This window comes from Metopolophium dirhodum, chromosome 7 (assembly GCF_019925205.1).
Source record: "Metopolophium dirhodum isolate CAU chromosome 7, ASM1992520v1, whole genome shotgun sequence".
NCBI classification, from domain to species: domain Eukaryota; kingdom Metazoa; phylum Arthropoda; class Insecta; order Hemiptera; family Aphididae; genus Metopolophium; species Metopolophium dirhodum.
Genome location: NC_083566.1, coordinates 23,742,394 through 23,768,200, shown reverse-complemented (window position 1 = coordinate 23,768,200; position 25,807 = coordinate 23,742,394). Strand labels below are relative to the sequence as shown.

The window sequence follows — 25,807 nt, the reverse complement described above, 5'->3', positions numbered from 1 at the left end:
AGCAGCAGGCTGATCACCACCAATCGCGTTCTCCATACGACCATACACAGCAGTGGCGACTGACGAGTGAGCGCCAAAAAAATTAAAATTAAACTCTGTTTAGTGTATGGCAATTGTCAATATCTAAACTCTAAAGACACATTTCCCACCATTGATTATTCGACAATCGACAGTAAATTATTGTATTATTTACGTGATTACTAATTATTATTGTTATTGTTATTATTATTATTATTGTTGTTGGTCTTCAGTTAGTATATCAGTAATCACCATTCGCCAGTAATGATGGAGAATATCATGGACGTGCGTGCGTAAACAAACCGAATCGCTTGGTGGGAGGACTGCCGCCGAGATAAGGACGCGCCGTAATCTTTGAGCGCGACGAATCGGATATTGCGTCGTCCCGTGTTGTACAACTCACTGTGGTTGTGTACACACTACTGCCCGCCGCCCATGCTTCGTGCGCTAGCGACCTTCTTAACCAGTGCTGTGGGCCGGGTGAATGGGTGATAGTCAATAATAAGCGGTCGACCGACGGACGAAACCTTTCGCGCGCGCCGTTAATCGCCCATAGTGCACACAATAGTATTATACACTATATATTATGTACTATATTTTGTTTGTTTCGCCGTAGTTGTCAGTTTTCCACGACGACGCGTCCCCGACTTGTAAGCCTGCTGCTCGCACCCGAACCCGTGCATAGGGTAGGGCGATCATTGATTATTCGCAATATTAATAGGTAGGTGGTAAAAGGATCGTGTGTAATATATTATGAATAATAACAATAGTAAGTATGTAAATCGTAGGTACGTCCATTATTACATAACGTGGTACCCTAAGCCTATCTGTGTGTCTTTTCACCTGACTGACCGCCAACTGTACGACCCGGCCGCGTTGCATGCTATATTTTATGCCGGCCCGAACGATTTTTTTTTCCTATTTTCTCGACTGGTTATTTCAGTTTTCTTTTACTGTTTTTCCGCACAGGACTTGGACGTTTCGGCGGTATTAGCTGCGCGGAATTACTTTCGACGGTCGTGCTGTTCTCTAAAATATAACATGATGAAGTTTGGAAGCAAAAACTCCGCCAATACACCAATCAAGTGTACCATCCGCCTGTTGGACGACAATCAGTTGTTGTACAGTGAATTTCAGGTATAACCATAGGTAGTTTATTCAAAAGAATAGGTATCATTGCCTATTACTCATTTAGTATAAAATATAAATAGTAAACTAGACCCTAGAAACCATTATGTGTATTGATTAAATATTACTTGTGTATATTATATTCAATTTTACAAAATTGTATTTATTTTCAATGAATGCATGTGTAATATTATGTTATGAATGAGAAAATGATTAACAGTTAACTAGGTACCTATTCATTATTAAAACAATTATGCTGAAATGGCAATATATTATATTTTAATGAACCAGGAACAAAGTTTATTACTCACCTAAATTAGTTCTTTATAGATTCCCAACTTTTGTGTCAATAAAATGTTTTGTCTAATCGTAATGCTACAAAAATTACCATCAGTTTAATATCCAAAGTATAACTATTTATTATTTATAGGTATTTTTGTAATCAAAATTGAAAATAATATACAGTTTTCTTAACATAATTATAAAATAGGTTGATAAATATTATTTCTCATTGATAAATGTATTTAGATATTTAATTATCATACTATTAGGTAGGCAGGTTACATGTGTATTATTTGTATTTATCAATATATAATGATCTGAAATTACCATTAAGGTTTTTTAATTTAACTTATCTTAAAAAATTATCATTTGATATGTACTAATATACTATTATGTATATTGATGCATTAATACACAATTAGAATAGTTATATATTTTATTAATAGAAACACGTTTATGATTTTACATGCTTTAATTAAGTGTTTTAACATATTTCAACACTATGAATATACATGTTCATACCTAGTGGTATACTTATTAAATTATGTGTACCTAGTTACAACGTTTCTATTAAGTACCTACTTAATTATTAAAGTAACAAATGTCTTATTACATATTTGTTGAATGATAAATAAGCAGTATTAATAGAAACTTGATTTAATATATTATTTAGATTATAATTTATATTAGTATCAAATTATTCTAAGAATATGTGGTATACATTCTAACAGTGTTTTCTTTGAAATTGTACCTACCTATATTAAACACTGATAAAATATAAGAATAAATAATCAGATATAATTTTTCTCTATATTGATCCTTGAAACAAGTAGTATATCAAAATATATTTATTATTGTCAAATTAAATTTATAATATTTATAAGATTTGAAAGTTATGATTATTCTATGCTAAAATTCTAAAAATAATCTTTATACAAAATAATAGATAAAATATTGGGTACCGTCAACTGGAAAATCAGAATAAAAAAATAATATAAGTTTTTCTACTTTTTATATATGGTTTAGGCCAAATCAGGTATCACTTTATTTCTGCTACACGCTTATAAAGTTATGAATAGCAAATAGGTACTTAACAATTTGTTCATTATTAAATCTACTTTGAACTTTCTACATTTTGTAGACAACAAAAAAATTATTGAGCATTCAATATTTATATTAATAAAACCTATGTAATGCTAAAGAAGGGCGTAATTAAAGGTGGTAGGGGGATATATCTTCCAGAGCCCTTATAATATAGGTATATTTAGTATATACCACTCGCCACTGTTCTTTAAAATGTTTGTATTTTGTGTGTAAAATCGCCACTTTCCTCCTCCCCCTAGGACGAATTCTAAATTACGCCACTGACGCTAAAGTTGTTCTTAAAGACTAATACACCAGTTGATGATTGTAAAAAAAAAAAATGTTAAAATTGTTTTATAGAAATCTAGATTAATAATTTATATTCGTAGAAGTTATTTAGTGTTTATCTAAAAAAAAAAAAAAAACAACAAATAATATAAGTGTATCTTATTTTAAAATACATTCTTCATACCAAAGGGTATTGTCGTATGGATCTTAACCTTAGTGATACCTCATATTTATGGAACTTCCATTTTTATTTTTTTAATACTTAGTTATTTCTTTTAGTGTATTAAATAATAACATGAACCTAGTCTATTAAATTATGTCTTACTGGTACAGTGCTACTTAGTATTAATTAGTAAAATAAAATAGTTTAAAATATAATGATAGATTATTATTAAACTTCAGTTTTATTCTGAATTTCTAATTATGTATTCATATAATACAGTGTTAGATACATGTGTTTATTAATTTATATTTTATATCTTCTTGTACTGTGATTCTTATACTGTGATTTAATTAATAATGATATGTATGTTTATTTTTATTTTGTAGATAAATGAAAAGGGGAGTAGTTTGATAAGTCGTATTTGTGAACAATTGGATTTAATTGAAAAAGATTATTTTGGTCTACGTTATGTTGATAGCAAACGTCAAAGGGTACTTAATATTTTTAATAACTATAGTGACTGTAGGTATTACTTAATTTTTCATGATGGTTCAATAATATTATGATTCCATAGAATGGATTTATTTTATTAACTAGTGATTTCATTAAGCGGTACCTATTGTATTATTAATGAATTACATTTAATAATGATTTATTTTGTACTTTTACAGCATTGGCTAGAACCATCTAAATCAATTTTTAAACAAATCAGAGGTTTGTTGTTTTATAGTTTTTATTATTGAATAAAATTTGCTAAAAATATATTTTTATTTTAGATATGGAAGCAGACAATATATTATTTAGCTTCCGCGTCAAATTTTATCCACCAAATCCATTTCGTTTAAAAGAAGATATTACTCGTTACCAAATTTATCTTCAGTTAAAAAGGGATTTATTACATGGTCGACTTTACTGTAACACATCGGAAGCTGCTCTGCTAGGAGCTTATATACTACAAGGTAATAAATAATAATATATCCAACTATTTTACAATCACAATAAATTATTTAATATTTATAAATAGCTGAACTTGGAGATTTCAATCCAGAAGAACATATTGATAATTATGTAAATGAATTAAAAATACTATTGAAACAAACATTACAGTTAGAGGAAAAAATAATGGATATTCATAAAAATGAATTGAAAGGAAAAACTGCCGCTGAAATGGAAACAATTTTTTTGAAAAAAGCGTGTATCTTGGATACATATGGAGTTGATCCTCATGCTGTTAAGGTAAAAATATATTATAACCATAATGGCATAATTAAACTCCTACATTTTACGTATAGGATCAAAGAGGTAATCAACTTTATTTGGGAATTAATCATACTGGCATACTTACATTCCAAGGTAGTAAGAAAATGAACCACTTTAGCTGGTCGCAAGTTCAAAAAATTAACTTTGAGGGTAAAATGTTCATCATTCATATCATTCTTAATGAGGTATTCTTTATTTATAATAATCTAATATGTTCAATTTATTTTGTATTTGTTATAACCTTTTGTATTTTAGTTTATTTACTTTATTTAAGTATTTTTTGTATGTAATTACATGCTTCTTAGGATCAGAGAATCAAGGTAGTTACTATAATAAAATTTTTTTTTAGAATAATTAGTATTAATACTAAATATAATATAATATGTATCTAGTATATACAATTTTTGTTTATCAGAAACATCTAATGAATATTTTAAATACTTCAATAAAGGAGTAATTACATGATGGGCAGTTCTTTAAATTAACACTTAGGGTTCATTTCGTGTTTACTTTAGCGAAATTTCACTAAAAAAATTGAAACATATAATATGTATCGAACATAATTACATTTGTTAATATTATGTTGACCCTGAAAAAATGTTTAATATAAATATTTCTTCGTGTTATGGTTACAAATAATTTTTACCCAAGACCGGGCTCATTATAATATAATTTTGGTTTTACTATGATCATTGTTTAATTTTCCTATTTTTCAACATGAAAGATTGCTTCAAAAGATTAGGTTAGTTTTACAAGTATGTTTGTTTCAAGTTAACTTGTAATTGAATACTTAATAATTTTAGCAAATATAATATATGTATATCATATAGTATTGTGTAAATTTATAAAATTTCTTTCATCTGCTATTGTCATGTTTCAATTAGTATCAATCAATTTATTAAACTATTAGATTTTATCCACTGTTATTAGATTAAAAAAAAATATTTGCATTTATAAATTAATATGTAGATTTTTCAATCGACTAGTCTCTTTACAAAAAGATATATTTATTTCTATTTAAATTGTATTTTACTATCTAATAAATTAGATATTCACTTATGTATAGTTTACTGCAGATTATTTATAGATTGATTATAGATAAAATGTTAAAATCATTATTTTATAGTTCTTATTATGTAAATATCACAATTTATGAAATTCATATGGTATATAAATGTAGTTAATTAAAATGTGATAAATTTTATAAGTATGTGATTCTCATAACTATCAGCTTTAAGAACAATAAAAAATATCTTCATTCATTATTTAACAATAATTTTATTCATACATATAAATATTTTCAGAAAAAGCAAACTATTGGTTTTAAATGTCCTAGAGGTTCTTCATGTCGTCATGTATGGAAATGTGCTGTTGAACAAATGTTGTTTTTCACGTAAGTTTTTTTGAGAATCAGAATATTTTGTTCATAATTTATTTTTAAACATTTTAAAAGTGAATTTATAGGGACAGAGTTTCTCTACTATTAGTAAATATATTTTGAGAGCACCCCTACTAATCATTTTAATTTTTATGACTATGGGTGACAGTGTTTTTTTTGATAAAATATTGTTTAATGTACCTAATTATAATATTCTTTATAATATTTAACTATACAAGACATTCAAATTAAATTTGATTATACAACTCTTTATAATGATAACTAATGATGATAATTGGAATGAAATAATCCAATCAATTCGGTTATTTTAAAATCATTCGAAAAAATCTTTTGTATTTATATTATTCAAACTGATCATCTATTCGATTATTTTAGTTATTTCGAACAATAATATACTACCAAATTAGTAGTAGTAACTAATAATTAAATTAATTAGTAACTATAATCATTCAAATAATAAAATAATCGAATGGATTCGCAGTTCAAATTAAGGAATTTATAATTTATTTTTATAGACAAAAACAATATTAGGTAAATAATAAATACGCTTCAACTGAATGTTAACTAATTGTATTACACTATACATTATATAATAACTATACTTATAAAATCAATAACTATTATAAAGTACTAAAGTAGTCAGTAGTATACAGATAACAGGTACTGAGAAAAAAAAATTATTTCGATTATTTTATCACTCGAGTAATAATATGCAAAATAACACTAAAATATATGTTTTATTGTACAGATTTCCTTCAAGCTCTGATGTTCCTAATGTAGTTTCTGGTGGAGGCTTTTTTTCGTGGGGTACCAAATTTAAATATAGTGGACGTGTTGAACGGGAAATATTAGAAGATATGTCAATTACCAGAGAATCTCCATCTGTAACCCGTGTTGGTAGTCTTAGAAGAAAATCATCAAGTGAACCTCCTACTCCTTCTAATCTTGTTATTAATCAAGTTGGTATGTATATTATAATGTTGATTTTTCTTTTTTATTAAAAATATATTAACGTGTTATATGTTGTTAAAGTATTATGATATTGCCTAAATAAAATTATGATATTAAGCTACATTTAGATAATTGCACAATGTGAAATAATAAAATAATTTTTGTATAAGTATTGAAAAACCAAAATAACCCCTAAAATAACTAAATCAATAGTTTAATACTGACAATTTAATTTGTGAATCATAATATTAAAAATTAAAATACAATCAAATTTATCCAATTATCAGCTATCTTGCTACTATGGGAATTCTAATGATGGTTTAATGAGGTTGAACTCCTACTGTTGACCGATATAATATTGTTCATGCTTTCATACTTGTATTAATTCTCAAATCTCAATATAAGGCTATTTGAAAAAAAAATATATACATTATATTTCAAATCTTTTCCCCTCTTCAAATATTTTACTTACCCCTGTCCTCTGCTTACCATAACATGAGAAAATTTATCATTATGCATCTTACATCTTACAAAAAAAAAATAAATAACATAATTTAACTAAATTGTAATTATTATTTCTATTTTTTATTTATTTGTTTATTACATATTTTTATCAAAGCCAATGGATTTATTAGTTTTACAATGATTTATTTTCGTTACATTTATTTAAAATCAAATGTTTATGATCTATTGATCTGAATAAATAAATAACGAATTTAGATATTTAGAATACATTTTTTAAACTATACTTTCTACGTTCATCATTTATAGATACACATTTTGAATTAAGTGCATTTTCACCCCAATATGTCATATTATCCAACAAACAATACTATACAATATATCTAATATATAATTGTCATGGTGTTAGTGGTCTCAATCCTCCGTAACTGCTTGACTGATTTTAATGAAATTTTTCTTGTGTATTTGGTAGTTATGAGAATAGGTCGTAAAGTATTTTTCACCCTCCTAGGTCCAACCTGTGGAAGTGCTCAAACCGGGATTTTGAAGTTTACGGTGGACATTTTTGTGTATAAATAGTTGCTATATTAGGAAATTAGTATTTATTATTTGGTTGCCATTGGTTAATCGAGCAGATCAGGTGCAAGCATGCATCATATAAAATGTTCTCACATCGCCTACTTGATATGCTGTCACACATTGTCTGCAATTCAAGGTAGTCGAATTGCCTACCCAAAAGGAGTTGAACAATCACAATTTTTTAAAGTAAATTTTTTATGGCAACGAAGTACGTGAGATCAGCTAGGAGAAAGAATTATTAGAAATTAGTATTTATTTATTGTTGGTTGCCATTGGTGCAAGCTTGTATCAAATCAAATTTTCAAACATGACCTATACCAAGGTGGATGAGTTGTACTTAGTTTGCGATCCAACATAGTCGGAGTGCCTACCGGGATGGCTGAGTTGAACTTATTGCAACAAGTCACACCCAAAATTAGTTAAACAATCATAATTTTTTTACGGGCAACAAAGTACACAGGATCAGCTAGTATTATATAATATTAAAAACAGACAAATACAAAAACCTGGATGTTTTGCTCTCTTCTTCACTTTGGTTCATTTCTTAGATTTCTATAGTTATTACTTATTAAAATATCTTGATTTTAAAGATTTAAAGGGCAAACATTTTGACTAGGTGAATAACTAACCACTTAGCATTAGACTAAATATTTTAAGTAAATTAATTATTAATTTTTTTATTTACATTTAATTAAATTTGATTTTTTTTTTAACAAATTATGTATTGTTTGTTATATTATTATTATTAATATTTTACAGCAGGATTTAATAGCCTTCCACGTTCATTAACAAACACAAGTGAAGAATATAATACTTCAATAGATTCTTCCAATCAAATTGATAATTCTTCAGTTTTAGAGACTTTATTAGAAGACCAGGAGATCATGACATCTAAAAGTAAGATATATTGTATAGTTTTTTTATATACCAATATTTTTTATTTATTAGAAATTTAGTATTTTTATTTTTTAAATATCTTAAGTTATTATAAAAGAGTGATTAATAAATATATTAGAATTAAAAATTATTATTAATTATAATTTCTTAGTTGAGCAAGAGGTCCATCATGAAGAAATCTTGAATGATCATTTACTGATTGGTAAGTGTCGGGTATTGGGTCGTATTTTTCTCATAATTGGTTTAATTTCACCATCATATTTTTACTCATTATAACCGTATAACTAAATGCACATACACATTAATAGTGTTCCTTATCCGCTATATTAGTTAAATATAGTTAAGAGAATCCACAAATTGGGTTTTCATTATAAGAGATATGATAATATTAATAATTTCATACTTCATATTATCGAGCATAGTTTACTAACTGTAATGTTAATGCTTATACCTTTATATTATTTAATGTAACAAGTCATGCCACGTTTTTAAACTAATTGCCTCATATTTTATTTTGTAATGACCTCAACTCAAGTTCCTTTTTTTAATTTTATTTGATTAACACAATTAATTTAAAAATAATAATAATAACCTCAGTATATGCTGTGTTACTTTTAACATTTTTTCTCACAAATTCCTGTTAAGAATATAACTGTTTTTTTTAATAATTTTAACCAAGATTTATAATTTGATTGCAATAATGTTATATTAAAAAAATTATTAACTAAAATAAGGTAGTGATGGTGCTTTAAATTACATACATCATGTTTGCTTTTGACACTGAATTATATTTCTAGTTTAACTGTGTCTTTGATTTGGTGTGTTCTAGTTGGGTCCCAGATTTAAATTTTGTACTAATTGAGTCTTATGTTAAAAATCATACTGTTTTAGTTGGGTCCAATCATGCCTAAATACACTGGTATGATCTCAACTTTGACTAAATAATGTACAATCAGCGCATGCATGTTTTTATTATTAATATGATTAATTATGACGTAAGCCTATCTATGTTTGATGATGGACAATACTAACAGGCAAACAGCTAAACATAGCATTATGCACAAAACAGAGTTAATTATATACTAGTGTATATTCAATTATGTATTTGTCCAATTATCTGGTTTAATACTAACAATACTGTTTGTAAAACAATTTTCCGCTTTGTTTGGTGGTAAGAATTTAAGTCCAAAAAAAATATTTAAGTAATTACCTAACCCTGAATTTTTCTATAATCACCACTTATCCTAAATTCAGAAAAGTGTGGGACCCGTGTACATCATATTATGATCAGATAAATAATTTTATACTGACCCAATTAGAACACATAATTTGTGATATGCCCAGACCCAACTTGTGCAGCCATTTGATACTCTACTGTTCCAAATGTTCTAATACAAAACTAGTGTAGAACATTATAACAATTTATTTACAATATGTATCTACCTACTCAGAAGTTATAAATCATAACTGTACTTGCTATTTTTTTATAGTATTAATCATTAACTGTTATATTTTTTTTTTATCCTCTAGTATTTTTACTGTTAAAATTCACATTCTTTCAATTTTAAATTAATGACGATTCGCAACCTACATATTTTATTCTATTTTAAGATTAACATTTACTTTATACTTAAAACTTAAAATGTATTATGTTTTACAAATTCATAACATTTAAAAGTGACTAAAAGTCATAAATATATATTAACATAAATTTGTATTTTCACCATTAATATAATTATTTTGCTTGAGTAGGTAATATGATTTTTATTCTTGAGATTTTTCAACGTTGCCTCAATTATCCATATTACAAAATGTATTTATAGATTCCAACTTAATCGTGTTTGTATTATGAAATTATAGATTATTTTATTATCTACTAGCTACATCTAAATTTTATGTAGATATTCTTTAACTATTCAAATCATTATTTTAAATAACATATAAGAAGAAAAAAAATTAATTTTTAATTAATTAAAAACACTAAACGATATAATTTTTACTTATATGTAATACAATGTACATACATGTTTTATTTTTATTTAAAACATTAAAATGGTTCATTATGTATTTATATATTTTTAATCATTGTTTGATTATCCACACCCTCCTTAGTCCAAATTAATGCGAATATTAAATGCTATACTGTAATTATAAATTTGAATTAATTGTATGCCTTTTAAATAGTATAAAATTATCAAAAATGTGTTCACGATACTGATTGCACGCAACAGCACACTATTTGTTTTATCTCTGACCCTTACGCAACATAACACAATTGCGCTGTTAACTTTACTATTGGTATGAATTATTGACTTACTATCAAAATTTGAATTAAGAACATTATCTGTGTTTTTTACTTTGGTATTTTATAATATTTCAATTCTTATGAAAGTTTTAAGTATATGAAATATAAATATTATAATTTTTAAATGTTCATAATATATCCCAATAAAATATAAATATTATAAAACAGCCAACGTTAATACCCAAATAATGTTCTTAACTTTAAGTTTAAATGTTTGATAATAGATTAATTCACTATTAGTACTAAACTAACAATAAAAAATTGGTTCTGTTGAACACAGATTTGGTATTTTACACACGACTCAAAGAAAGAAAGAAAATAGTGCATCATCTTAAAGTCTTAACTTTAAGTATTTATAAAATATATATACCATTTCTAATAAATTATTATTTTGTAAATGTATTATTGAATTATTATTATTATTATTATTATTATTAGTTTAAATGGGTTTTTATTTAAAATAGTTCTATAACTAATAAAGTAATAACTATACAGTATGCATAATATAATATTATATTCAATATTTTAATTAAAAATAAATTAAATTTTCTTTAATAGTTTCATTGGATTATTCATTCATACAAAGACTGTTATAGATTAAAAATGTACATTTTGTATTTGCTTACCTATCTAACTGCCTAATCATCATACATTTTGGTGTATATAAAGTATAAACTCATTTTTATTCATCTTTAAGATGAAAAAAGCATTTTATTTTATATTTCTAGAAAATAAAAAATAAAAAAAAACAAATCAATTAAATTTTATAAATTTAAACTATAGATATTGAATTGCCAACCTGTATAATTTTTATAAGTTCTTAAATCCACAGAATATGGTTTACTGGGAAAAAAATCTAGATTAAAAATATATATTAAAAACTAATAATTGCAATATTGTTTTTTCAAATAATTTGCATAGAATCTATTTTTACTATAAATAGTATATAATATACTATAATATTATGTTTCTATTAATCTTATTGCATTTATACAATTGAAAAGAATATGATGAATCAAATTATTTTGAGACATTATGGTTTGAGATGAGATCCGTTTAATTTTTATTAAATGTAGATTTCTCTTTACTCCCGTCTTCTGTGATTGTTATCACTTTGATCGCTGATTCGTAAATATGTATAAATTAGTTTTGATGTATTTATAATAAAAATATAAAAGTATTTAAGTCTAACAATAGTCAATAGAAATGTCTAGAATGCAGATATATTTTCTAAACTATGCAAAAAAAAAAATTGACTAAGAACGAGTATAATTTAAAACTGTCCCAAATTTTTTTATCGTCAATACTGAATGAGATGTTACTTTTTTTAAAAATCACAATTTAGGAAATTAAGGAAATATTCCTCTAAAAGGACAATTTTAATTTATTGATGAACCCCAGCATAGTTTCTTCAATTAAAGGGCCTCTTTACTTACTCACAATCAACCCAACATCTCATCATACAATAATTAAACTTATTGTTAATATATATTTTATAGATTTTATGAATAAAAAAAATTAATATTTAAGGCACTTACAAATATATAAAATTAGTAGAGGGATGTACAGTACTCAAATTGATCATGGGTTTGTATCTTAAATTAAATCTAGTACAATTTTGATTACATTTTATTTTATTAACAGAATGATAAAATCAAGTAAATAATATCAGTTCTAGATTAAATCTAATTGCTTACGATGTATATAAATACCATGATATTATTTTAATAGAAATTAAAATACAACATATTATTACACCTATTGCAGCTTGAGCTTCAACTCATTTAACAAAAACTTATGTTTATCATTGTTAATAAAAATATCTAATTTGTTTATAGACTTTACTACAATGGGAACAGACGGTTCACCATTAATCCAATCTATTTCGAATCAGCAGTCTGGTCAAAAACATTTAGAGACTACAGCAATTCGAAACAGTGAATCAAGCTTGTCATTCTTGCGACAGACTTTGCTACCAGTTATATTTGCATTGTTTATGATGGTTTTGATTATAATAATTATTCTAGAATCTGATTTTGATGTTATTGCTACCATCAGAAAAGCTCCAGAAATTGCTGCTTTCAAGAAAAATTATTACGAACCTAGTAAAGACTTTTTACTGCGGCGTTTTATCAGGTCAAAGATATTTTAGTAATTTAATACTACTTGTTCAATCACTTTTTATAATAGTTTTACACTTTAGAGTAAGATACATGAAAATGTATATAAAACTAAGTTCAAGGTGATGGAGTTTATTAGGTACCTATTTGACATTGTAACTTACCATTAAATATCTATTGCCGGGTTGCATAAACAATCATTAAACATTTAATGAATAATAAGTTATTGGTCCCTTAAAAATAATTTAGTTGCCTCTTGATTGGTTCATTCAATTTTGGGGAACCATTCAATTATTTCATTTTTTGTGCAACCTGTCATTTGTGTGCTCAACATTTTAATGACATAATTATCAAGAATTTGATCAAATAATAGGATTTATGGTTTTTTTTACAAAAATAATTCACTTAAATTTATGCATTTATCTAATCTAATCGTCCCAATGAAATTTGTGGTTTTCTAATGATTTTGAGCTTTTACAATTTTAAATATCTTAACATTTTGTGTTTTGATGTTAATTTATGTGTTTATGTGTTATACCAATTCATAAGTTTTCTGTGCTAAAGGTGCCACTGACTTTTACATATACCAATAAATACGAATTTTTTGTAAATAATACATTTTGGTGTTAGTACTATATGAAATATTGGTGCTTAAATGTTTAACAAGTAACACGGTGGTTGACGCTAAGAGGTGCCACTACATATTTCAGCTGAATTATCACAGATTAAAATAGGTTTTTCTAGAGATTAAAGGGTGTACTGAAATAAAAATACTGAGTAAATGTTTTCGATTAGGTAAATGTAATACCTACAACTAACTTTTTTCATGTTATAAAATTTACAAAAACTAACACAACAAAAAATGTTTTCATTTTTTTTACTTTAATATTACAGACAAAAAACATACTATTACAAACTGACAGTATGAACAGATGAATTACTTAATTGTATATTTATGATTATGTGTGTAGAATGTCATGAATGTCTCGTGTATCAAATGATCATGGTTAAAATATAACTGAAATTCTGATGATAAGTAAATTTCAACTTACTCTAACTCTGTCAATTTTGTTATTATAAAAACATTGTAATACAATTGATACAATTGATTTTTAAAAAGGTATTCTAGCTGAATTATTTAGTGGTGGTACCTTTGCGTGAACATACTGTAAAGTGTATAGTGTATAGTATGTTCCAGAAATACTTACCGTCATAAAATGATCCGCATTGAACAAACGTATTTTCATATACTAATTTTGGATATTTATAAACAAATAATAAACGATACATACAATCATTTATATTCAAAATACATTTTTTGAATATACTTAATACTAACTCCTACTTATGTATTTCCTACTCATGTATTTACTACTAGTTCACCGTGTAATTTAATAAATTAGGTAAAATTAAATTGCTTTATGGCAGAATTTTTTTTTTACGTCTTACTATTTTCTTTTAATATATACTCTATTGGTGAAATTTCTAGAAATAGGTTTATTCAACATTTGTTCAATTAATTTGTACATTCATTTGTAGTGTAAGTTGATTGTGGTATAAAATGCTAGTCATTTTTTAGGTAAGATGACCTAACTCCAATATGTAAGATTATTATATATTTGTAGCTTTCTTTTTACTCCATTTTTAACTACTATAGTTAACAGTGTAATTCCTAATTACAGAATTTTATTGAATAGTAGTAGTGGAAGATTTGTCAGGTTTAACTTCACATTAATTAACTTAACATCTCAATAACATACATTTCTTCCAGCTCTAGTAATTTCAATTGTATTGATTTTTTTTAATGTAATTTTATAATTACATTTGAATGTAATTTTATAATTACATTTGAATGTAATTTCAAAACATAGAATTGGCAGCAAGTACATTTTAGTATTTCTTCAAATGATAATTATATTTAAATCTAACATATTAAAAATTAACTGTTAATAATTATTTTTATTTCCAATTTATGTTAAATTATATTTTTAGTACTTTGTCTTTAATTGTATATTTGGAAATATAAATCAGGTGTTGGGTTTAAGTAGTAGTTGTTAAATTAAGGGTTTTTGCTCATACAATCTTAGAATTTTGGTGTTAAGGATGTGTATAATTTTAACTTATTATAATTATTATATTCTAATTTCCATCTAAAATCTACATATCACCTGTCATTCAGTCCGGCCGATTTGATATACTATTGACTATTATAATCTAGTTACCAAACATTCCAACATTACTATAAACATGATCTCCAAAAACCAAAATCTAACAAAAAAAACTAAATGGTGAACATCAAAATGTTGTGTTTAAAATTTTATTATTCATTGAATACAATTTATAACTAACACAACACATATTATTATTATTATTATTATTATTATTGATATAAACCACTATTTTTCTACATTTTTGTACTTAAAATTCTTTTGATGGCTTTGTTATTTATCATGATTTTATTTTTGTTTTATATAATAATATTATTGATGTGCAATTTTTATATTATGTATTTTCTAACTTCAAATTTTGAATCTATATATGTATCAAATACCACAGTAGTTAGGCTTATAAATTCAATAATGTTATATATTATATTATATTATATTCCTATTTAATAAAAAGGAATGTACTTAGGTATAAGTTATATTCCTAGAATTACATAACATTCCAATAACGAACTATATATTATGTTCATCTATGGTTGGAGAGAGCTGAAGCTTTTATAATTTGTAAATAGATTATTTATAAAATGACTACTGTAACAAAAACTATTATTGCCCCTACTAATAGCTTAAATTTGATGTACTTAATTTTAAACTTTTAGCCTTCTACAGAGTTGTATTTTCCAAACATAATTGTTTACCCAAAATTTACCAACATCTAGTAATGTAGTTTGGTATGTCAAATAAAAGTAATATTAAATTACATGTTGTAAGATCCTTCGCTCTATTCCGACCATTTAATCGAAAAACTGTGTTATTCTAGTCCTAAATACTTTGAAACTAATTGTGTTTATTCACTAAGATAATATTACATTGTTGTACTTAAGTATGCTTACCAATACAATTGTTTGAAGAAAAAAAATATATAAAAACGCTATTTATTATGCTGCAAGATTCGATGTTTTATTTTTCACAATTTGTATTTTTGTTCCTTATTTATATTCAAACTTGCTGATCCCGTGCACTTCGTGGCTCAGCAAACAATAATTATTATAATAATAGCTTCAAAACTCATGGCAACCATTTATAAACAAAAAATTCCATCGGAAATCTCAAAATAATATATAAATGGTTGCCATGGATATATGGAAACACAGACAGATAGACATACATACATTCATTTATATATTAATAGATAGATTAATAATTGTATCAATAAAATTTCTTCGTGTTCAATAAAATGTATGTACACTTCAATGTTGATCATTACCGGTATTGTTGTGGAATTTTTAGTATAGGTAATCAAAACAAATATAAATCATACCTCGAAGTTCCAACTATGAACAGGCACGAGAATAGTTATGGTATTATTAATATTTAATAATTAATATTACTCTATACCAGCCAATGTTATGAATTATGATGATGAATAATTTGTTTTAAAATTTAAGGTGATTTATAATTTGTTGATATATTAAAATATTTGATTCTCAATATCTTAATCATTTTAATATCTGAAACATTAGGCATTAATTCTACTCGGATAAAATTAACAAAAAAAATTTAAAAACAATCATTTAAAAAAACTAAATTTGAGCAGTATAAAAAAAATCCTTAACAAGACTATACAAAAATAAAAAATAGTTATTTTTAACACATTGACCGCCATTAGATAGTGAGAATTTCGAGATCTCATAAAAATCAAACTATGTCTTAAGCGCCACGTGGTATCTACTACCAAAATCTCTGATAATATACTAATGGAAAGCCCATAGAAAGAGAAATTACCAGACAGGATTTCTGAGAGAGAAAAGAGGTTTTGGGCGGTTACGGTGTGCTAAAACTATAAATATATCTATGGCTAAAACGAATGTAGGAAAAAAAATCCACGGAAAAAAGTCAAATTAAAATTAATAAATATATTTAAAAAAAATTAAATTAAATTTTAAGAATAAAATCCAATTTATTTATTTCAAAATATCAGTTGTATGTTGTCAATAATAATAGCAATAGTTTTCTATATTATAGTAAAGAATGTATTGATTTTACAATAATGTGTTTTTAAATTTTTTTTTTTGTTAGTCGCCATTTGGGACAGTAAATATGCTTCGATTTTCAACTTTAATATCTTGTTCGATGGGAAAGTGAATTTAGTTGGTGAATTATTAAGAAAGTCAAAATTCCTAGTAGTTTTCAAAAGTAAGGGGAAAAACGGGTATTTTTAATCAAAATCATTTTCAGTTTCTAAATATGATGATAAATAATTATAATTCAACTTAACCAGCTACCGTATATTAACAATATAAATATACTATAAAATATCCTAAAAACCGAATTTCTGGTGGGTAAATTCATGGTAGGTCAGTAAGTATAATATTATTTAATATATATACCTATGTAGTTCATACACTACAACATAAACATTTAAAAAATAATCACCCTGTACAAAGTATATAGATACATTATACTTATAGGTGGTATATCCACAAAATACAACGTTAATTTTGTTTAATTTATGGCATTTTGTTGGAATTTTTTTTGTATACCTAGGTGACTAGGTACGCATTTATTAATTTTTATTTGTCTTTTCCGTGGATTTATTTTCATGGCTTTTTTTTCTGCCTACCGGCTAAAACATATAGCCAAAACATGTTTTTTCTCTCTCAGTTATGTCGTCTGGATTAACCCCATAGAGTACTTAATTGATTTGATTCATGTACGAATTCAGTTTATAAGTTTATGACTCACTAAAAACTGAATTATCGTAAAAAAAAACCCACATACCATCAAGTTATTCGATTCACTCTATTTTTAAGCTAACGGAGCTAAACGTGATCTGCTGAGTGTAAATTTGGTATGTTATACACTTGTAAGTTGTAAGACGGAGACAACAAAATATATCCGTGTAGTCGTCTAAAAACAAATACAACTACATATAGTATTTGGTTGAATTGTTACAAATTCTTTCCAATATGGCAATATGATTATCGTCGTAATATTTGTATGAATTTATTATTTTATTATAGAAAAAACTGATAAGAGAATTCTAGTGTCATGGCATTTTATCTAATACCGGCTCTAATTAGTCTATTTAAGCTAAAGGCATTACGTCTTATTTGCATAACAAAATAGATCTAATTTATCATGGTTATTTGTATCTCACATTCTCACGTCGGAAACTACTGGTGGTTGCCGATTGGTGAATTTAATATTATGCTATCATTAGTCTGTGTTAACCCAAGTTCTAGGCAAGTGGTGAAGGTGAAAGTAAACTGTAAAAGGTAAAAGTATCAGAAAATACTATTGCTGTCGATTATACTCTTATAGCCTCATACAGTCATATCCAACCTATGTATAATATTGGTATAATCAAGTAGGTACATCATATTACGATATTCTTATAAAAGTCATTTTGTAGTAGGTAGGTAATTTTATTTAATTTATTAAAGATTTATATAATATACTATATGTCTATTTAGTCTATAATTTATAATTCTAATTCTAATATATTATATATTCATTCCAAAAATTGTATTATTTATGAGTGAGACATAGAAGCAATAAATTAACTCATTAATTTTATTGATTTACTAGAAATATCTAAATTTGTCAGGATGTCTACAATATTAGTAATTTACGAAGGATCAGTTCAGATAATTTCATTTAATCGTCCAAATAAACTAAATGCCATATCATTTCAGGTAATTATGTGTAAAACTTAGAGTGCATAATATTTTATTTATTTTACCTGAAACTTATATTACTTATTCAATATTAACTTTGTAAAAATGTACAGTGCTACAATGAAGTGACTAAAGCTCTCGTAGAAGGGGCTAAAAATGATTCTGTTTTCCTTACTATATTAACTGGTGTAGGAAAAGCCTATAGTAGTGGTACAGACTTATTTGATAGTTCTGTTAAAGATATTGAAGATCGTTTGATTGCAACACGGTAAATAAATATTTCACATATGTAACCATACTTATTTTTTTATTAATACTTATTAGCTATTAAAATATGTGATTACATCAACAGAAACTTTGTAAGAGCGTTCATAGATTATCCAAAGCTATTAGTTGCATTAGTGAATGGTCCAGCAGTTGGCATTGCGTGTACTACGTTAGGACTGTGCGATCTTGTTTATGCAACTAAAACAGTAAGTCAATTATATAATTAGTGTTAGATTTTTAAAAAACATTGTTCAATTTTAGGCGACATTTTCATGTCCTTTTCACAGATTGGGTATTACTGCTGAAGGATGTTCAAGTATTACATTTCCATTAATTATGGGCAAAACTAGGGTAGGTAAATAATAATTTGTTTTAAAGTATAGCTTTTATAGTACGTGGTTGACCTTAAAATCAATGGTCCAGTAAAATTATAAGCATCCGCATATATTGCCAATAAGTTGGTATATATTACAATATATTCTCAATGATATTCACATTGTATAACAATATTATACCTCACTTATTATTAAACATAGGTATTTTATTACAATCCACATTTTAATTATTTGCCAGAAGATTTTATATCACTACTTATAGTTCAGCAAATTAAACTGACCCCTACTCACGATTTAAGATATATCTTAAATTGTGCCCTTACTTATAAAATTAAAAATCTTTTACCAACATATTGATAGTTTTGTACACTATGTAAGTGAGTATTATGCACAAACATGATGATATGACATGTATTCTCAGTGGTGTATCCAGAATTTTTTTTTGGGAAGGGTTATAATTTATTTGAAAATATTTTATTAATGATAACGTTGTTATCGTTTAACAATTTTTGGAAGGAAGTGGTTACAATCCCCAAACCGCCCTGATACGCCACTGTGTATTCTAATTATTATAAAAAGGCATTTTATCAATGCCAGTTATTTTCAATTTGTTTTCCTATTTTTAAAATATTTAATTTTTGCACCCCTTATAGTATGTTTGTCAAGTGGTAAACCGTGTATTTGTGATAGTCAAGTAATTAAGCCACTAGAATTTGAAAAGCCCTCAATCATTACATTTCCCTATAAAAACCTTATACCATAGCGCTGGCCGTCTACTTATTCATTACCCCTATTGAATATTACTTACATGTATTTACTATTTAGGCCACTGAATTTTTGTACTCTGGTAAGACATTGAATGCTATTGATGCACAGAAGATTGGCTTGGTCAATGAAATTATCAATGACGGAATTAATGGAAGAAATCAATTAATTAAAAAAATCACAACTGAAATAGCTTTGTATAAATTGGTAAAATTATTTTCTTACCCTTTTTTCAAAAATTATATCTGTCAACTGTCATATTGTTGAGTAGTTTTAATTTTTTTAATTTCAATGAACTTTACAGCCTATAGTGTACACAAAATCAATGATGCTGAATGGTGTGATCTCTAAAGATGAACTGCACAAAGCTAATGATAGAGAGATTGAAAGACTGATAGAAAGATTCAATTCAGATGACTTTCAAAATTCTATTGCTAACTATTTTAAACAAAGAATGTTAAAGAATAAGTTATAAAGTATTCCTTAAGAAATATGTATCTATATGATTGTTCATAGTGATTTATGTATTTCAAACAATTTCTAGCATTTACTTTTACATCACATTATGATCAATTTATTAATTTAAAAAAATTGGTTACAATATCATCACCTGTTAATTATTATAGTTACTCTTTTAAGCTTTAATCGAATATATTTTTTAAAAATAACAATTGTTTTTGTTTAAGTTGTTGATTAATTTGTTCCTGTTGATAAATACACCTTACAGTAGCTCCAAACAAATACCTAATACCTACCACAGACTAAAATATATAATATATAAATATTTCAATTATACTGGCCTATGATGCAGCAATAGTTGTTGGTCGTAGTTGATACATATAGCAATGGACCAAGATAAAATTTATCTTAATCCATTGTAGTTAGACATACTAAATTAATTGTTTATCCATGGTTATTAGTTAGTAATTACTGACAACTAATAACTATAAATGTTTAAATATTTATAGATATGCAGGTAGGTGGTCGATCCGTACCAACCAATGCCTTTAGAACATTGAACTGCCCGGTATAAAATTATTCTGTATTCTGTGTCAATGAAATTTTTATACAAAAATAAAACCTTATTGGCTGAAAATTGAAATATAATAATTGTTTTTCAGCCATTAGGGTTTTTGACTACTATTGTCATGATATTTCTCCTTTTATCAAATTATTAAGAACTGGACATTTTTTATATTTGACCCCCCTCCCTCCTACCCAAAGTACCAACTACATACACTTCCCTACCAGAAAATATATTGAGTTAAAAAAATCTATGTGTTATTACTGCTTCAAAAGATAATAACTGACCACAAGAAAAAAAGTAAAAGCTTTGTAAAATCAATATTGCTTTAAGCTTTGCTCAGTCTAAATCATACCTGTTTATATTTTTGTTACACAAGTCTATGAAAATGGGAAGAAAGATTTTTTTTTAGTTTAAAGGGACCCGGTATTAAAACAAGCTCAATTCATTTTATTGAGACCCACCGAATAAGTTTGTAAGCCAACTTTAAACGCTCAACCCAACAACATTGAACAAAAAGAGAATATTTAGTTTATAAGTCTGAGACTCAGACTTTTGAGTAGTCTGAAGACTAGCATATAGACTAATAAGCATCATCATTTATTTGTTTAATTATTTATATATAATATGTTACCTACTTTATAACTAATTATGATTATTGGCAATTTTAACTCTACACGAGAAGAAGATGAATCATGAGCCATGGCTAAACAAATCATTTAGCCATGATGAGAACAGTCTTGTACTTACTAGTCTTGTTTTGCAAGTACCAATACTGAATCGTTATAATGGAAAATTGGAATTACTACACTATGCTACTACAGTACTACTCTACATATATAAAAAACTACTATAGTTTAATAAATAAAAGGACGTGGTCTAATCTAGAATTTTTTTTTCTTTATAGTATTCATTTTTCATAACAAGGTCTAGCCGTCAAAGTATCACATTTCACTGAATAGAAATGAAAATTGAAATTTTATCTATTCTGTGGTCTTATCATAGATAAGGATCTTATCTTGGAAAGTAAACCATGATAGTATACTATCTTAGTTCATGACGTAAACCACGAATTAAGATTTATGACGTAAACACGTTAAGAACCACTGGAAACGTGGTTTGATTTGGATTAATTCGCTGTTGCCAACTTCAGACTGATGAAAAAATCACGCGTCGCCGACACTGCCCAAGTACCGATCACCGAATCACTCAATCACCCCTCAGTCCCCACCGATTCCGTAGTACCTACGCGGCCTACTACTCTAGTACACTAACACTACTTAGTACTTACTCTCTGGAATTCCTTGTCCTATTAAGTGTTTCGTTTGGTTTAGAAATCTATCTGTGGCGATCAAACATAACGCATACAATGGCGTCCAGACGATTCGATCCGAAAGGCAAAGAATCATATTCAGCCGTCAAATACGTGCAGGTCGAAGGACTGGTGAGTAATAATGCATGTTCAATGCCCATAGATTTTGATTATTTTAAAAATATATTATTAATAAGCCCAAACGGCGACCGGTGTCGGGTGCTAAAATTTTTGACTGCAGGCGTTGATGAAAATTGCTAAACACTGCCATGAAGAGTGTGCCAGTGACGTGATCATCGCTCAAGGAGCACTTTTGGGTCTGGTCGTCGAAGACCGTCTCGAGATCACCAATTGTTTCGCCTTCCCGAAAAGTGTCGATGAATCTATCAATGATGGTCAGTTGCTTGTTATGTAATTTGTGATATTAATAGTACTTAGTGAAAGTAGTACCTAGTATAATAGAGTACAAGCTAATTTTCATTTAACCACACTGTATATTTTAAGGGATATTTTATGCATAATAATTACGGTATGAGTTCATTGTAGTCTAAATAGATTTAAACACTTTGTAAAATTAAAATTGTTGGTAGATAGGTACCTAAATTATATTTGTTCTACTAGATCGGTTGTGACACAAGATCAAAACGATTTGGTTGCATTTAAGTTTTAAACAATGTGATTTATAAATCAATTTATACTTCAGTAAAAAATGTGAACTAATTCAAATAATTCAAACACTCATCTCAATGTTCAAAATATACAACTAAATAAGTGATAGATATATATGAGTATGAAACTTTCAGCCAAATATGTCTACTAAATTAATAATGATAATACTTAATTATATTTTTGCAGTTGTGTAATCTATATTTTCTATTATAATTATAACTTAGAACCAGATTTATATGTTTTCACATATCGTTACTGGGTCTATGCAGTCTTATGAGAGTAAAAAATGTGGACGGTTTGTTCAATTCCGAATGCATAGAAAAAAGTTTTTTTTGCATATTTGAGAATTTTTAACCCATTTAGCATATTTTGGAATATTTCCTAAATTGTGAGAAAAAAATTGTATTTATTTTGAATTATTAATATTACGGTACATAGAAAAAATGTTTTTGAACATTTACAATTTTTTTTTTTTATCATTTCCAACTTACTAAAGTGCAATAGTATTCCATTAGAATACGCAACTTTTTAAACCTAATTAATACCTCACTATTAAAATAATGTTGGAAAAAAAATTTAAAAATGCATATTTTAGCATATTTTTAAAATTTTTAAGAGAATATAATAAGAATATTTTAAAGTTTTTTTAGAGAATATTAGCATCATATTTTAGGTATTTTAAAAGAATATAAATCAGGTCTTTAATTATAACTTAAATGAAAATGTCCAAAACTATGGAACAAACGTAATAGACTGATTATACAAGTCATACTAAAAAAAACCTTAATATTTGTTTTATTTTATAGAAAAATATCAACTGGATATGATGAAAAGTCTTCGTCAAGTTAATGTTGATCATTATCATGTTGGATGGTATCAAAGTTCTGACGTTGGAAATTTTTTGAGTTTGCCATTGTTGGAATCACAATTTCATTACCAGACTAGTATAGAAGAGTCTGTCGTTTTAATTTTCGGTAAGTGTTATTGGTTTGTATTATGCACAAATAGATAGGTATATTGAAATATTGAATTTTAAGAATTTAGTGTATTTTATTCACTCTTACTCCTCTTAAGCGGAACTCTGTTTTTCACAAGTATTAAGCATTTTTCTCAAGCAATATTGTGAAATTTTAAAATTAATTTTCAATTTATGTTGAGTATTTAAACCTATTAATATATTTTTCATCTCAATATTATTAAAATATTTTGTATTTCAGACAACATTTTACTACCAAATTTTGTTTTATTTCCAAATATAAACAAACAATTACATTTTTCTTTAATTTTTTTTTTTAATATAATGGTTGATAAATGTGTGCTCTCTTGGTAAAAAAATATCCTAACTGTTAAAATAGGCATTTTTGGAGATAATGTATATATCCCAATTTAATATTTAGGTAGGTATATTAATAATTATTAATTAATAAAACATTTTTGTTTCAGATGCTCCCAAAACCAATCGTGGGTTTTTGTCTTTAAGTGCTTACCGTCTTACACCTCAGGCTTTAACTATGTTTAAAGAAAATGATTTTCTGCCAGATACATTGAAATCATTAAAAGTTGGTTATGATCATTTATTAGTGAAAGTTCCAGTTGTTATTAAAAATTCAACATTGACTAACATACTTCTCTCAGAACTAAGTTTTAAAATTAAGGTTGAAGAAGGCTCTGAGCATTTGGATATTGGCACTGCGTAAATAATATAATATGATTCAATAATTTGTATGAGTTAACATAAATAACACATTATTATGTTATTGTAGTACTGTTTTGGAAGGGCAATTGCGTCATTTAATGGACCGAGTAGATGATCTAAATCAAGAAGCCATTAAATTCAATCGTTACCAACAAGCAGTTGTTCGTCAAGCTACGGATAAACACCGTTACTTACAGAAACGAGTAATATTTTCAATATCTAAGTAAGAACAGTGTAAATTCTAAAAATTTTTTTATTTTAAATAGGCTATAGAAAATCAAGCACGAGCAGCGAAAGAAGAGCCACCATTACCTGAAGAAGACATAACTAAAATATTTAGAGCATTACCAGTACCTCCTAGATTACCACCCATGTTAATGGCTACTCAAGTTGATTCATATGCTGAAGAAATAGCTAAATTTTCTACTCAGTCTTTGGCTAAATTGTATATGACCAAAGCTATGAACACAAACAACTGATTGAATAAAAATACTTTGTATAATATTCTAAAATTGAGTAAATACATAATTTTATATTTATAAAAATATTAAATAAAATCATACTTTCTATTATAAGAGTAAATGAAATATAAAAGTATACAACTGATTATATTATTTATTACATTTTTAATATATTCATTTGTCATTATTTTGTACCTTCAAAATGTAATACTATCTAAACTCTGAAAATAATAATTTAGATTGATTTAATATAATCATTTAATAAAGAGATAATGGAGATACTGAATGATTTATTTTAGTTATAGGTTCATCATAGATATTTCTATTTGATCTCATGATTTTTATCTTTCCTTAAATTATTAAGTAAACAAGTTGATTTTTAAATCAAACAATCTGTAAAACATTTGTGTTTATTTTTCTATCATAATTCATAGTTATTAATTCTTAGGTAATAATATAATATTCAGATGGCGGTGTCCTGAAAAAGAGGTCTATGTA

At 26.3% G+C, this 25,807-nt stretch overlaps 3 protein-coding genes and 1 long non-coding RNA gene across 9 annotated transcripts; 3 read left to right on the top strand and 1 right to left on the bottom strand.

Moving 5' to 3' along the window:
* The first annotated feature begins 294 nt into the window (after positions 1-294).
* LOC132949224 (FERM domain-containing protein 5) lies at positions 295-16,051 on the top strand. 3 transcript variants are annotated; one of them, XM_061020001.1, is made up of 13 exons: positions 307-739; positions 988-1,155; positions 3,349-3,453; positions 3,634-3,676; positions 3,739-3,921; positions 3,987-4,198; positions 4,255-4,407; positions 4,528-4,542; positions 5,527-5,615; positions 6,370-6,584; positions 8,373-8,510; positions 8,662-8,712; positions 12,654-16,051. In XM_061020001.1, exons 2-13 carry the CDS (start codon positions 1,060-1,062, stop codon positions 12,965-12,967), a joined length of 1,614 nt encoding a protein of 537 aa, XP_060875984.1. In that variant the 5' UTR covers positions 307-739; positions 988-1,059; the 3' UTR covers positions 12,968-16,051. The 3 variants fall into 3 exon arrangements, with proteins under 3 accessions (XP_060875986.1, XP_060875984.1, XP_060875985.1); XM_061020003.1 differs by lacking the exon at positions 8,662-8,712 and having other exon boundaries at positions 295-739; XM_061020002.1 differs by lacking the exon at positions 4,528-4,542 and having other exon boundaries at positions 314-739.
* Positions 16,052-18,144: 2,093 nt separating this feature from the next.
* On the top strand, positions 18,145-20,818 carry LOC132949228 (enoyl-CoA delta isomerase 2-like). Of its 4 annotated transcripts, none has more exons than XM_061020008.1 (7): positions 18,145-18,378; positions 18,692-18,798; positions 18,894-19,048; positions 19,133-19,253; positions 19,309-19,398; positions 20,208-20,354; positions 20,452-20,818. In XM_061020008.1, exons 2-7 carry the CDS (start codon positions 18,712-18,714, stop codon positions 20,620-20,622), a joined length of 771 nt encoding a protein of 256 aa, XP_060875991.1. In that variant the 5' UTR covers positions 18,145-18,378; positions 18,692-18,711; the 3' UTR covers positions 20,623-20,818. The 4 variants fall into 4 exon arrangements, with proteins under 4 accessions (XP_060875991.1, XP_060875992.1, XP_060875990.1 ...); XM_061020009.1 differs by having other exon boundaries at positions 18,145-18,474; XM_061020007.1 differs by having other exon boundaries at positions 18,146-18,470.
* LOC132949229 (uncharacterized) lies at positions 19,069-22,060 on the bottom strand. The gene is made up of 2 exons (XR_009665071.1): positions 21,922-22,060; positions 19,069-19,245 (listed from the first exon to the last, which is right to left on the bottom strand). It is a non-coding gene; the product is annotated as an uncharacterized LOC132949229 (long non-coding RNA).
* Positions 22,061-22,392: 332 nt separating this feature from the next.
* LOC132949226 (eukaryotic translation initiation factor 3 subunit H) lies at positions 22,393-25,457 on the top strand. Its single transcript, XM_061020004.1, has 6 exons — positions 22,393-22,615; positions 22,725-22,878; positions 23,959-24,126; positions 24,596-24,845; positions 24,916-25,051; positions 25,115-25,457. The coding sequence occupies exons 1-6, from the start codon at positions 22,541-22,543 to the stop codon at positions 25,325-25,327; spliced, it is 996 nt and encodes a 331-aa protein (XP_060875987.1). The 5' UTR covers positions 22,393-22,540; the 3' UTR covers positions 25,328-25,457.
* Positions 25,458-25,807: the final 350 nt, after the last annotated feature.

What these genes read in the sequence shown, in the direction of transcription:
- LOC132949224 (XM_061020001.1), top strand. Translation starts at nt 1,060, where the DNA reads ATGATGAAGTTTGGAAGCAAAAACTCCGCCAATACACCAATCAAGTGT. An exon ending in TGTTGTACAGTGAATTTCAG is followed by an intron (nt 1,156 to 3,348) that starts GTATAACCATAG and finishes TTTATTTTGTAG; the next exon opens with ATAAATGAAAAGGGGAGTAG. An exon ending in TCTTGTTATTAATCAAGTTG is followed by an intron (nt 6,585 to 8,372) that starts GTATGTATATTA and finishes AATATTTTACAG; the next exon opens with CAGGATTTAATAGCCTTCCA.
- LOC132949228 (XM_061020008.1), top strand. Translation starts at nt 18,712, where the DNA reads ATGTCTACAATATTAGTAATTTACGAAGGATCAGTTCAGATAATTTCA. An exon ending in GATCGTTTGATTGCAACACG is followed by an intron (nt 19,049 to 19,132) that starts GTAAATAAATAT and finishes TTACATCAACAG; the next exon opens with AAACTTTGTAAGAGCGTTCA. An exon ending in TAATTATGGGCAAAACTAGG is followed by an intron (nt 19,399 to 20,207) that starts GTAGGTAAATAA and finishes TTTACTATTTAG; the next exon opens with GCCACTGAATTTTTGTACTC.
- LOC132949226 (XM_061020004.1), top strand. Translation starts at nt 22,541, where the DNA reads ATGGCGTCCAGACGATTCGATCCGAAAGGCAAAGAATCATATTCAGCC. An exon ending in ACGTGCAGGTCGAAGGACTG is followed by an intron (nt 22,616 to 22,724) that starts GTGAGTAATAAT and finishes TTTTGACTGCAG; the next exon opens with GCGTTGATGAAAATTGCTAA. An exon ending in GTCTGTCGTTTTAATTTTCG is followed by an intron (nt 24,127 to 24,595) that starts GTAAGTGTTATT and finishes TTTTTGTTTCAG; the next exon opens with ATGCTCCCAAAACCAATCGT.